Source organism: Coffea arabica, chromosome 5e (assembly GCF_036785885.1).
Source record: "Coffea arabica cultivar ET-39 chromosome 5e, Coffea Arabica ET-39 HiFi, whole genome shotgun sequence".
NCBI classification, from domain to species: Eukaryota; Viridiplantae; Streptophyta; class Magnoliopsida; order Gentianales; family Rubiaceae; genus Coffea; species Coffea arabica.
The window spans coordinates 45,828,280-45,840,933 of NC_092318.1; the positions used below are offsets into that span (position 1 = coordinate 45,828,280).

Here is a 12,654-nt window from a genome sequence, read left to right on the forward strand (position 1 = left end):
TTTCGCTAGCAAGTGTGTAGGCATTTGTTTGGATTGGTAGCGATTCAGTCTCCTCCGAATTTTCCTTGGACTTCTCTAGATCCCCCTGCCCCTAGTATAAAGTAGGTGTAGTTCTAAAGTAGATTCTATCATGTCTGGAAGAGAGAGAGAGAGAGAGTACTACTTCTTGTTCACCTAGTTTTTTTTTTCCCTCTGCACTGTCTATCTAATAAATCTCACGCCCTTACTTTAGGGTAAAAAATATCTCAAAGTATATTCTCAGGTTATTTAGGAATACTGTCATATAAATAGCAAAAATTTTTGCATGTACAGAGAATGGATAGATTGTTGGAATTCGTCAAAAAAAAGGAGAGAGAGAGAGAGAGAGGGAGGGGCTAACGACTACTTACCCAATGAACGAGGCTATCCTGAGGAGTCGGCCTATCCGTATCCAATGCAACTCGACCAGCAATTAGCTCCAACAGGACAACACCAAAACTATATATATCACACTTGAACGTAAGCTTCCCTGAATCCAGATATTCTGGTGCACAGTACCCTTGGGATCCCAAGACTCTTGTGGTAACGTGGGATTTATCCAGGACTTTAGGAGGCTCGTATCTGGCGAGTCCGAAGTCTCCAAGCTTAGCTTGTAACTGGTTGTCCAACAAGATGTTTAAAGATTTGATGTCGCGATGGATGGATGACGGGCGGGCAGGCGCTGCAATGGAGATAGTGGAGGCCTTTGGCAACTCCTAAAGCAATGTTGACCCCTGTTTTCCAATCCAGGGGCTGTTGTTCACCAATTCCTTCAAAATGATCGGCCAGACTTCCCCAGGCATGAATTCATGCACCAAGAACTTCTCATTTCCTTCAGATGCGTATCCATATAATTTTACCAAATTCGGATGCCTTAATGTTCGTAGAATCTCTACCTCGTTCTTGAATTCTTATTCTCTTTGTATCGATCCGTCTTGGTGAAACAGGAATTTAATTGCAGCAATCTGATGGTGATGAATCAATCCATTCAATTCAGTGGACACAAATTTTAAGTGCTAATATCAATTCAAATTTATTCAAATACTAGGAGTACTGATTTTTACTAGTAATAGAACTAGCAGTAAGTAGTAACAGGATAGAACAAATAGTTCTACTTATTTGCAGATTGGTTGACTTATCAAAACAAACAAGAAGCGTAGAGCAAACGTGCTCATTTCCCTACTATGAGTAATGCATCAAACAAAATGCCCTGAAGTTACATGTTTCATACTTTATTTCATTGATCATTTGATTCTGGAAATCTTCGTAAGTTAAGTAAGTGACACGAACAATTTTTTTACTACTAGTAAATTAGTTGAACATGGAACAAGAAAAATTGATGTGAAAGTCAATTTGCATCAATTAATTCATGAAGAACTATGCCAAATCTTACTTGGCCAGATTCGAGGGTTCCTTTGTAAACCACTCCGTAGCCTCCCATACCAATCACATTTTCAACTGAGAGATGTCCGGTGGCAGTTTTAAGCTTACACACAGTAAATTTACCTATAACAGTACTTTGTAAGAACATTGATATAATAAAGATTTAGGTTTGAGGTCGATCATTCAAAGAACAAAATATATAAAAAAATGGAATTAATGGCAAAATTAAGCAATAATAGTAGTTACCGCTGGTTACTTGATCTTCAATTTGATTACCCTCAATCTTCTTGATGCCCTTGGGCTAATTTCTGAATAGGCAAGAACAACAACCCATTGCTTATATAAGCAACTGTATATCTCAGTGTTGCAAAGTGGAAGTTGTATAAGTACGAGAAGCATGAGAATCATTGAATATAAGCAACTGCATGTTTATCTGGTACTCCAATTATTAAGTTATTGAATTGTTAAACAGTAAATTTGGCAAATTTGAGTATATATCACATTATTTGACACAAAAAAAAAGAGTATATATTGCATTAACTGATAAGTGTATAACATTTGAATATATAACGCATAAGTGATAAGTGAATAGTTTATCAAGTGTTTTTGATAGTAAGTTTTGTTTTAAAAATTCGGTGGCAATTAATTATTTTAGATGCTCAATTTTTGGTTATCAAACACATTTGAATATGTTAAAATCTGAATCCATTAAGTTTAAGTGCTGAATTGGGTGATCAAATAGCTCCAAGATAATTCGAATTCGTCAATTCAGAGATGAACTATTTAACTATTTGTTTCAAATATCTCAGCTTGAACTTGGCTTGACATTTTTGTGAGTTACTCGAATGTGACCCAAAGTTTATATAGATTTTTAACCTATTTGATAAAGGCCAAAATTTAAGTAGATGCGGTCTTCAAAGACCCAAAGATTCAAATTGTGCCATACCACTTGGTAAAATAGTGTGGTACAATTTGGGCCATTGAATTTTTGAAAGTAAGTTTTATTCAAGTGTGAGCCTTTGATACATAGGCCATTTTTTTTATTATTCCTTGTACCTTATATGTTCAAAAAATCGTTTAATGAATGACAATTTCAAGTCCTAAAATTCATATTGGTTGACTCAAAGTTAACGTGCTTGTTAAGGTCAAACAAAATGTTAACATGCTTGTTTAATGGGCTGTTTATTTTGGGTCTAACCCATGCAGTGAGGTTTATGAGTAGGCAATTAAGTTGGGCCACATCTGTTAAAAGTGGCAGTGTAAAAATAACATGGGCTCCATTCCATTCAAATAACATGGGCCATATCTGCAATTGAAAGTGCAGCCAATAGCCCGTCATAAGATGGGATATTAAATAGAGGTATTATCCACAATCTAGTTTTTTTGATCCGGTAAAGTCCGTCCATAATAAGCGGATTTAAGTATGAAATAACTTTATTTTCAAAAAAAAAAAAAAAGTATGCAATAACTTTGAATGGATTTAAATGAATATCCAATTATATCTAGTTAATTATTGATTGGTAGTGAATTAATTCGACTCATTTATTTATATCCATTTAAAAATAACTATATATTTAAACTCTATTTTAAGTGGGTGTTAAACAAATAAATTTAAATTTTCTACTAATCTAATAATAATAAAATGTCATTATTACTCCTCAAACAACATGCAAAAAAATTATAAAAAATAAAATTTCAATTACTTGGAACCACTAATTATCCATTTAGAAGTTTCTCAAAAAGTATCCGCTTTTATTGAAACAAGAAAGTCAATAAATTCAAGAACTAATGACCTAAGATTGTAGTCGAATGGCCACTTCAATCCCTCCTTGGGAATAGCCGTATAGGTTGGGGATTCCAAACCCCCTGCCTATGCGTAAATCCAGGAAATCCTGACACTTTCTACTGTAGGAGCGGGTGCAATTATACTTGTCTAGTTTGATGGTGATTTAATTTTCGTTGGCTTTTTCATGGTCCAGTTGAACCTATCTCCTTTCTTATATTTTAGGAATAGGTATAGATGGTTGTCAAAAAAAAAAAAGGAAGAAGACCTAAGAGAGAAATAATGGCACCCAATGCTTTTGATGATATTCTCCAATGACAAATAAGAAGATCCCCACCTTCCTGCCACGCTAACCTACGTTTCTCACTGATAACGCTTTAACCCTTTTCCTCACTTCACTTTCACCATCCCTGAGTTCCCTTATCCCTTTCTCAACTTGCTCAGCTCTTACTATGCCTTGATTCTTCTTTTCTTCAAAATAATCTAAGCAAATTTCCACTGGATTGCCCAACTCTTTCACCACCTGAAAAGCTGAGAAAAGCATTCAGCTGTTGCTCCGCGTGCAACGGCAATGTAGCCATTGGCACGCCACACCATATATTCTCCAAAGTTGAATTCCAACAACGAGACAAAAACCGCCCACTGCCTGGTGCGACAACACGGCTAATTGTTTAACCCAGCCTACGACTTTTACCAAGAAGATATCCACAGCCTAATTGTTGAAATCTTTGATATTTAAATAATTTGTGGGTGTCAATTGGCATCATTAATAATTGTTTTTCCTGTAAATGATTAAGGTTCGTTTGTTACAAACCTGATGCAATACTGAAAATATGCACCAAATTTTTGTTAGACGAATATTTGCCACAGCTATTTGTCAACATTTTGAATCCACATTTGTGTTTTGTAGGAGATGGCAATAATCAAGTGTGGTTAATACTCGAAAGTTCAACATATCATAGAACTTGAAGAGAAATGAATATTTAGAAATAGATTGATGTAGTTAAATTTTGTTGTTATACTTCTTATAATGTTTAAGGAACACTGGCATAAATTATTGTATTTCTCGTGACTTCTGAACTAGTAGAATAATTTTCTCGAAATTCTGCGAAAAGCTAACCAAGTCAATATCGATGTTTTACAATTTACACCTGTGGGTTGAAAAGATTAAATCAAGACACACTCTCAACAGCTCTCTAGCCACTCTACTGCAAGATATATGCAGCCTACAAATCTCATTTTACTGAATTCTTAGTAATGGTCAGAAATTGGAAAGAAATGTTGATTAATTAATAATTAGTGAGATCAGTTTAACAAGATAAAGGCTGTTTTTTCACTGTTTTATTCAACTGGAACATATTCAAAAGTCTGTGGGGGCAGAATATATCAATGATTCTTAACAAGATTAGCTTAACAAGAGGAGGAGAGTGCCTTGTTCTCAAAACCTAAAGGTTTTTGAGATTCACTGAACAGATAAATTTTTTTTTCAACTGTCTCATTCAACTGCAACATATTCGAAAGACTGTGGAGCAGAATGTATCAATGATTCCACATTTGCACTTGTCCTACATTTAGTTGAATTGAACCTTGTTCATGTGGTAATCTCCATTAACAACAGTTTTCATAGCACCAATTGAGCTGAAGACCGTGAACAAATGTCTTGAATAAGATTCCCCAAAGCGAAATAAGATGACCCACCTTCCTTAGTAGCTAGTCTGCTTTTCTCGCTGAATTCTTTAACCCTTATCCTTACTTCATTCTCAACATCCATGATTTCCCTTATGCCTTTCTCTACTTGCTCGGCTCTCACCAGAGCTTGATTTTCCTTTTGTTGCTTGTAGTCCAAGCTAATTTCTACTGCAATTCCCAACTCTTTCACCAACTGGAACGCATTCAGCTGTTGCTCAGCTTGTACAGGCCAGGCGGCAATAGGCACCCCACAAAAGATGCTCTCCAGCGTTGAATTCCAGCCGCAGTGTGACACAAATCCCCCAACAGCCGAATGTGACAGCACGGCCAATTGTGGAACCCAACCCAGTACTTTTCCGATCGAAGCCGTTCGATCCAAGAACCCTTCGGGCAGCACAAGTTCAAGATTCTCATAATCCCTAGGAAATCCTCCTTTCGTTGCAGGGGGCTGCCTGAGAACCCATAGGAACCGATGACCACTTCTCTCAATGCCATAAGCTATTTCTTGAACTTGGTCCGGATGGAAACTTGCCAAGCTGCCAAAACAGAGAAAAACTACCGAGTTTTTAGGCTGACAATCCAGCCATTTCATCATTGCTGAATAATCTTCACTAGATTGAGTGTGGATTTGGGACCTATTTAGAATAGGCCCAACAGGAAAGATTGGTGGCAAGCTTGATTTACCATAATAAGAATCTAATGAAAAGGAACTAATAGCATTAGATTCAAGATCACTGAAAGTGTTCACTATGATTCCTTTAGCCCTTCTGTAGTCACGGGTCCATTTCAAAACGAAGGTCGACCAATATTCCTTCTGGGTTGCCATAGCTGGGAGGACGCCGATTGGAACTGGTTTTGCAAAACTAGGGAGAATTAAATGGCTTTCCCCTTTAACCAGATCAGATATGTCCTGGTTGTGCTCGTCTTCAAGGGTTTGGAAATGAAGCATCAGACCAAGAAAAGCCGCACCAGAGGTGAAGAATATGTAGGTAGGAACTCCAAGCTCGTCAGATACGTCAATCATGGTCGTGCTAACTAAGTCAATCAAAAACCCACAAAATTTTTGAGTTTTTGAGGCTATGGCTCTCACATGAGGTTTCTGATATTCTAGGAGCTTGAAAGTGAAGAGCCCTCTATGTGTGATGTTCCAATCAGAGGTGTCTTCTGGTGTTGGAAGGTGATGGAAGTGGAGGCCTTCAACATTTGTGGCAGCGATGAGGGACTGAATTCTGGCTGTGCCATGGGGATCAATTGGCAGCTCCATGATCAGGGCTATGATTGATAGTTGATTGTTTCTTGCAAGCATCAGCTTGGCCAGCTCAAGGGCCTGTGCCAAGTGCCCCATAAGAGGTGAAACCATCATCAGGAGCTTAAATTTCTCCATTTGATACAGGAGAAGAAGGTTAAGAGGGGATGGAATTGTAGTTCTAGCGCAAGAAGGATGCCTTTGAGGTTAATAAGTTCACAGATTTTGCATAGAAGTTGCTTGTCAAAATTGGGATCTATGCTAGTAATTGAGAGTCCTCAAAAATATATCTTCGTCGGTCCACTTTTTAGACGACAGTTCTGTTGGATCACGTAACCTCGTAGACTTGACTTCAATGCCTCTTCATTGAATTGACTGAGCTCTGCGGCCCTTACAGATGCTGTTGAGTCGATCCGATCTCGAGCTTGAATGCTAAGAGGGCTATTGGACTTCAAGCCAATGTTTTAAAAACCGGACCGTTAATCGAACCGGTGAAGTGAAAGGGTCGAGGTTCAACCGGTCGGACCGGTTCAACCTCGGTTCAATGAATTTTTTAAAAAATAATTTATATAAATATATATGTGTACAAAATAAGACATGTAATGGATAATTTAATACTTTATATGATGAAAAGTTTACTATTTTTGAATAATTTGGATTTTTAAAAATAAATTTTTTAAATTATAAGTTAAAACAAATAAATTTCATCTCAATTTCAATTATATCTACCAAAAAAATCTTAAATATAATCCAAAAATATCACAATATTTGAAATTATACAAAATTCACGTCCATGAAAATTTAGACATTGTGAACTTAAATTTTAATTTACATTTTGGAATTTAAATTTGCAATTTAAAAAAGGAAGTTTGGAGTTCGAAGAAAATCAAGAGAATTGAAAATAGAAATGCAAATTTGATAAGAAACAAAAAATGAGATAAAAGTGAGTGGTTGTGATATTAAATAAATTGGGTTAAAGAAAAATAATTCTTTTTTAACTTTTTTAAATTTAATAGACAAAAACAAAATTAAAATATGGAAGAAAACATCAATAAATAAAAAATAAAGAGGTTTGATTAAAAAAATGAGTGGCAAAAGAAAAGATGATAGAGAGAGAGTGTGTGTGTGTGTGTGTGTTGAAGATTAAAAAGAAAGAGTCATGAAAGGATGATATTTTATAAAAAAAATGGAACAAAAGAAATATGAGTGTTTGTTTTATATAAATAAGTTATCAAAAAAAACTAATAAGATGTGATAGTGCAACGGTTACTACATTGGTCTTCTATTACAAAGGTCTTGAGTTCGAATCTTGATAACTACATTTTGCAAAAAAAAAAAAAAAAAAAAAAAAAAAAAAAAAAGGAAAACTCAAAAACCGGAAATAACCGGTTCACATCCGGTTCAGCGGTTTCGCGGTCCGACCGGTTTTTGACCGGTTTCTTGACAAAGTCAAACCTGGCATTGAACCGGACCGGAGCCATGGCCGGTTCGCGGTTCAACCGGTCGAACCGGCCGGTCCGGTCCGGTTTTCAAAACACTGCTTCAAGCTCGAGCTCGATCGAGCCCCAAATTTTAAATTCAAACTCGATTCGATATAGTTAAAAATAACTCGAGCTTGAATTCGTATAAGATTCGAACTCTAGTACTCGAGCTAAGTTCAAAAAATGAGCTCGAAAACCTTTGTTTTCTAGACCAAAATTCAGAAAAAATACTGTGCTTTCCTTCAACAAAATAACGACTCATATTAAAGCGTGCATTTTTCTTCATTTCAATACAAATTCCAATCATGTGATTTAAGCACTCTAAAATCCACAGAATCAAACTAGTTAATATGGCAGTTTCTCAATAGCCAAAATAGCCATGTAAGCAAAAAAATAGAGAACTTTATATTAATAGAATTTAGTTACAACACGCTAAACGTACATATTTTAGATCAAGTTCTCTATACAATATTCTATTAAGATCCATTGTCAAGATTCTATACAACAATTCATGTACAGATTTTAATCAAAAATCAAAACACAACTTGGTAGCAGCTATACAACATTCACTTGAGTAAAAAAAAAATCACCAGATTCACTGCACCTCAGATTTTGCATAGAAGTTACTTGTCAAAATTGGGATCTATGCTAGTGATTGAGAGGCCTCAAAAATATATCTTTGGCGGTCCCATATCTTGCAGAAGCATGTGTTTGTATTTGTTTGGAGAAACGTGATTCGCTGGGATATAGGATCTAGAGGACAGCTCTGTTGGATCAGGTAACTTCATTGACTTGACTTCAATGCTTCTTCAACGAACCCAAAAATGATTACCAGAAGCCCGTGACAAGGGTAAGCCAAAAATGACTTGACTAGCGCCTGACCAATTGGTTCGATAAATTGTGCTAGGCTGGTATTTAATCATTCTCTGAAGTGAAGTCTCAATGATCTAAATGAACAGTGTAATTCTTTGTCATTTAACACAAAGCTGTTGAACAATTGATAAAAATATATAGGTATAGAATTTTGTGGTCTTATGAACATTAGAGAAGCAATTTAAGTTATAAGTACCTTTATCAATGATTAATTGTTCAATCCTCTAACCAAAAGTAGCTAGTTGTTTTAATTGAGAATTGGTTAGTTTCCTCTAAACTCTAATGTTTGGACAATGAATTGCAACAAGGTCGCCATATTAAAGATCTTTACATGCTAAATTCATAGCCTGAATCAAGTCTTGATGCTCCTTTCGACAGAGGTAACAACAACGTATCCTCACAACAACATTTATCCTCCAACGTTTTAAGGGTAAATTACCATTTACCTCCTTGTCACATTTTATCACATAATTCTCCTATGGTTCAATAGTATTTGCTTGACCCTGTGTTGTTTTACGTAAAATAGAAAATGAATAGAAAGCATATCCAGTTTAATGATATCTAGTTAAACTTTTTCCAATTTGACCAATACACCCTCCTGAAATGCATTTGAAATATGAAATATGGCATATGCTAACGTATGGAAAATCCACTTAACTCCTCTTGTGGCTTTGCATTTGACCATATAGTCCCATTGTAGTTTAGTAATACCCACATAGTATTAGTTTAAAATTATGATGTATATGTACATGTCCCAATATTAGTATTAGTATTATTTTGTTTCGATTCAAGAGAGATTCCAAATCTTATAATAAAGAGTAGAGAAATGAGAGAGGTTCAGAGTTGAACCTAGAATCTTATAATCACATGGCTAATGTTTCTCCTTGCTAACCCTTGGGTCATTGTTGATACTTATGTTATTTGTTAAGAGAATTCTTCTCACATTGAAAACTTATTAGAACTTTGTTTGCCAGAGGAAACAATATGTTGTATGTTGGAACAATGTTTCTCACTATTTATTGTTCCCTTGGCAAACATTGTGCTGAAACAAGATTTTTTTTTTCTTTTGTTTTTTTATCTGTAAATGGAAGGTTTTAAACCCAAAACCTTCTACTTATAATTTCTTTTATCTTAATATCTAACCCAACTCTTCTCCTGCTGAAACAAGATATGGCTACAGAGAAATTGAACTAACAATTGTTACATCAAATAATTTATGAGCACATAGTTCCACAATTTCACTCTCATATTCTCCATAGGATCTTTTCTTAGTTCACTTGACCAAAACGAAAAACTGGAATAACATTTACCAGAAAAAAAGTGTTTGATAATCCAGCAAATGTTTAAAACTAATAAATTAAGTATTTTTTTTTCTATTAAACTTATTTGACAATAGAATTCTCTCATTTCTGAATATAACATGCATGTAGTAGAGTACTTTAGTTCAACTCAAATGTATTGATTATCAAACGGAATGGATATGACTTTGTGATTACAGCAATTAAAACTTCAAGACTGAGATTTCAATTTCAGATTTCACACTTTAATATTTATTTTCTACCAAGGCTCCCCAATACTTGGGAAGCTTGATGGAGGCTACTGCACAGAGTCAGCATCAAATTCTCAAAGGCCACACGAGACGAACAGCCTTCCTTCATAGCTTGCCTACATTTCTTAGTAAACTCTTTGACCTTTTTCCTGGCATCATTCTCACCATCCATGACTTCCCTTATTCCTTTCTCTATTTGTTCTGCCTTCGCCAAAGGTTGATGCTTATTAGCTTCGTTGAAATCCGAACTAATTTCCCCAGCCATTCCTAACTCTTTCACCAATTGGAATGCGTTGAATTGTTGCTTTCCAAACAATGGCCATGCAGCAATTGGCACACCACACCAAATACCCTCCAATATTGAGTTCGAGCCACAATGTGGCACAAATCCACCCACGGTAGGGTGTGACAAAATGGCCATTTGTGGAATCCAGCCCACAACTTTTCCAATCAAAGCTGTTCGATCCAAGAATCCTTCGGGCAAAGCAAGTCCATGATTTTCAAATTCCCCTGCAAATTCTCCATTTTTAGCGGGGAGTTGCCTAAGAACCCAAAGAAATCGGTAGCCACTTTTTCAAGGCCTACTGCTATTTCTTTCACTTGATCCAGCTTAGAACTCCCATACTACCAAAACAAAGGAAAACAACTGATTTTTCCGGCTGGATATCCATCCATTCCATCATTTCTGAATGGTCATTAGTGGATTGAGTTTGGATTTGTGACGTATTTAGAACTGGACCAATAGGGAAAATTGATGGCAATCTTGACGTACCATAAGAATATTCCATTAGAAAAGAATTAATAGCATGAGGCTCAAGATCAGCAAATGTGTTGACTAGGATGCCCTTGGCCCTTCTATACTCACGAGTAGCCTTCAAGAACCAGCAACGCCAAATTTCCTTTCTAGTTGTAAAAATTGGGAGGACGCTACTTGGAACATTGTTGGTTAAGCTAGGAATGACCAATTTCATTTCAACTTGGACTAAATCGGATATTTCCTTAGTTTGCTCATCCTCGAGTGTTTCAAAATGGAACATAAGACCAAGACTAGCAGCACCACAAGTGAAGAAAACATAGCAAGGAACATCAAATGCTTCAACTACATCGATCATTGTCATCTTATCATGTCAACTATGATCCCTGCAAAATGTTTGATTTTAGAGACGGTTTCTCGTACATTAGGTTTCTGAAACTCTATGAGCTGATTAATATAGCTTCCTCTATGTGGAAAATGCCATTGAGAGCTATCTGGCGTTGGAAGGTTGCAGAAATTGAGGCGATCGACTTTGCAGGAGGTGATCAGAGACTCAATTTTGGCCATGCCTGCAGGATCAAATGGTACCTTCGTGACTAGGAGTGAAATAGATAGTTTATCAGTTTTTTGAAGCATTAGCTTGGCTAGCTCCATGAATAGTGCAAAGTGCCCGATTAGCGGTGCAACAATGATTACTACCTCAAGTTCGTCTATTAGTATTTGGTAAGGAGGGCTTGGTCCTGAGGGAAAGAGTAAAAGCCTAAGAGGGATCTTTTATGAACTCTTTTTCTCATCGAGGAAGAGTACAATGAACAATCATTCATATTAAGGCATGAATTCATGCACCAAGAACTTCTCATTTCCTTCATATGCGTATCCATATAATTTTACCAAATTCGGATGCCTTAATGTTTGTAGAATCTCTACCTCGTTCTTGAATTCTTGTTCTCTTTGTATCGATCCGTCTTGGTGAAACAGGAATTTAATTGCAGCAATTTGATGGTGATTGTTAGGTTCGAAGACAACCTAAGAGGGGAGTAAATTAGATTGATTAAAAAATTAATCAAATTATGAGTACTTTTTTGTTCAATATGAAATTTACCCTTTTTTTTAAGTGATTATACAGTGAATCAATCAATGAAGGAACAATATCACTTGAGAGAAGTAAAAGAGATATGCAATTTAAGAATCACAATATAATAATCAATAAATAAGAAGAGAAGAGTTGCAAACCAATTGACTACCAAGCTCCTCTTGAGCTTGAAGATCAATTCACAAAGCAAGTTTTTTCAAATTGATAAAATATAACTAATCTTGTGTACAAAGGAAAGTTCACTTCTTTCTTGCTCCAAGTTTCACTCGGACAAATTAGGAAATTTTACTATCCATCAGGACAATCCTTACAGAGTTAGCCTATTGAAGTATTCACTCACAAATGAAAAGATTACAAGGAGCCTTACACCACCAAGAGTACAAATCTTCCTTGGAGAGTGTTTTGCCATAAAACTACTCTTAATCTTTTGTATCTTCAGTGTGTAAAAGTTGTTTGAAATTTCTGAGCATGTACTATTTATATAAGACCAAAAAAGTGCTTCATTAATACTTCTAGCAGGTAGAAAGTAGCTGAAAAATCAACTAGCCGTTGGGAGTATCGGACGTCCGGTACTTCTGATGTTTGCGTTCGATAGCAGACAGAGAGTTTGAATTATCATCTCAATTCTATCAGACGTCCGGTACTTTCGATGCTTGCGTCCGATAGTAGACAGAGAGTTTGAAATATCATCTCAATTCTATCGGACGTCTGGTGAAGATGTTCTGCATCCAATATGATCTGTACTGTTTATCGGACGTCCGGTATTGTCTTTGTGAGAGTCCGAC

General features: G+C 36.0%; 2 protein-coding genes across 2 annotated transcripts; both read right to left on the bottom strand.

The window, feature by feature from the left end:
* Window positions 1-4,493: 4,493 nt before the first annotated feature.
* Window positions 4,494-6,438, bottom strand: LOC113690029 (anthocyanidin 3-O-glucosyltransferase 2-like). The gene has a single exon (XM_027207854.2). The coding sequence runs from the start codon at window positions 6,255-6,257 to the stop codon at window positions 4,806-4,808; it is 1,452 nt and encodes a 483-aa protein (XP_027063655.2). The 5' UTR covers window positions 6,258-6,438; the 3' UTR covers window positions 4,494-4,805.
* Window positions 6,439-10,023: 3,585 nt separating this feature from the next.
* On the bottom strand, window positions 10,024-11,140 carry LOC140007071 (UDP-glucose flavonoid 3-O-glucosyltransferase 6-like). Its single transcript, XM_072049775.1, has 2 exons — window positions 10,623-11,140; window positions 10,024-10,564 (listed from the first exon to the last, which is right to left on the bottom strand). The coding sequence occupies exons 1-2, from the start codon at window positions 11,138-11,140 to the stop codon at window positions 10,024-10,026; spliced, it is 1,059 nt and encodes a 352-aa protein (XP_071905876.1).
* Between the last annotated feature and the right edge of the window lie 1,514 nt (window positions 11,141-12,654).

Coding starts and splice junctions, on each gene's coding strand:
- LOC113690029 (XM_027207854.2), bottom strand. CDS start 6,257: ATGGAGAAATTTAAGCTCCTGATGATGGTTTCACCTCTTATGGGGCAC.
- LOC140007071 (XM_072049775.1), bottom strand. CDS start 11,140: ATGACAATGATCGATGTAGTTGAAGCATTTGATGTTCCTTGCTATGTT. Junction 10,565..10,622: donor GGAGTTCTAAGCTGGATCAA/GTGAAAGAAATA, acceptor TTGGGTTCTTAG/GCAACTCCCCGCTAAAAATG.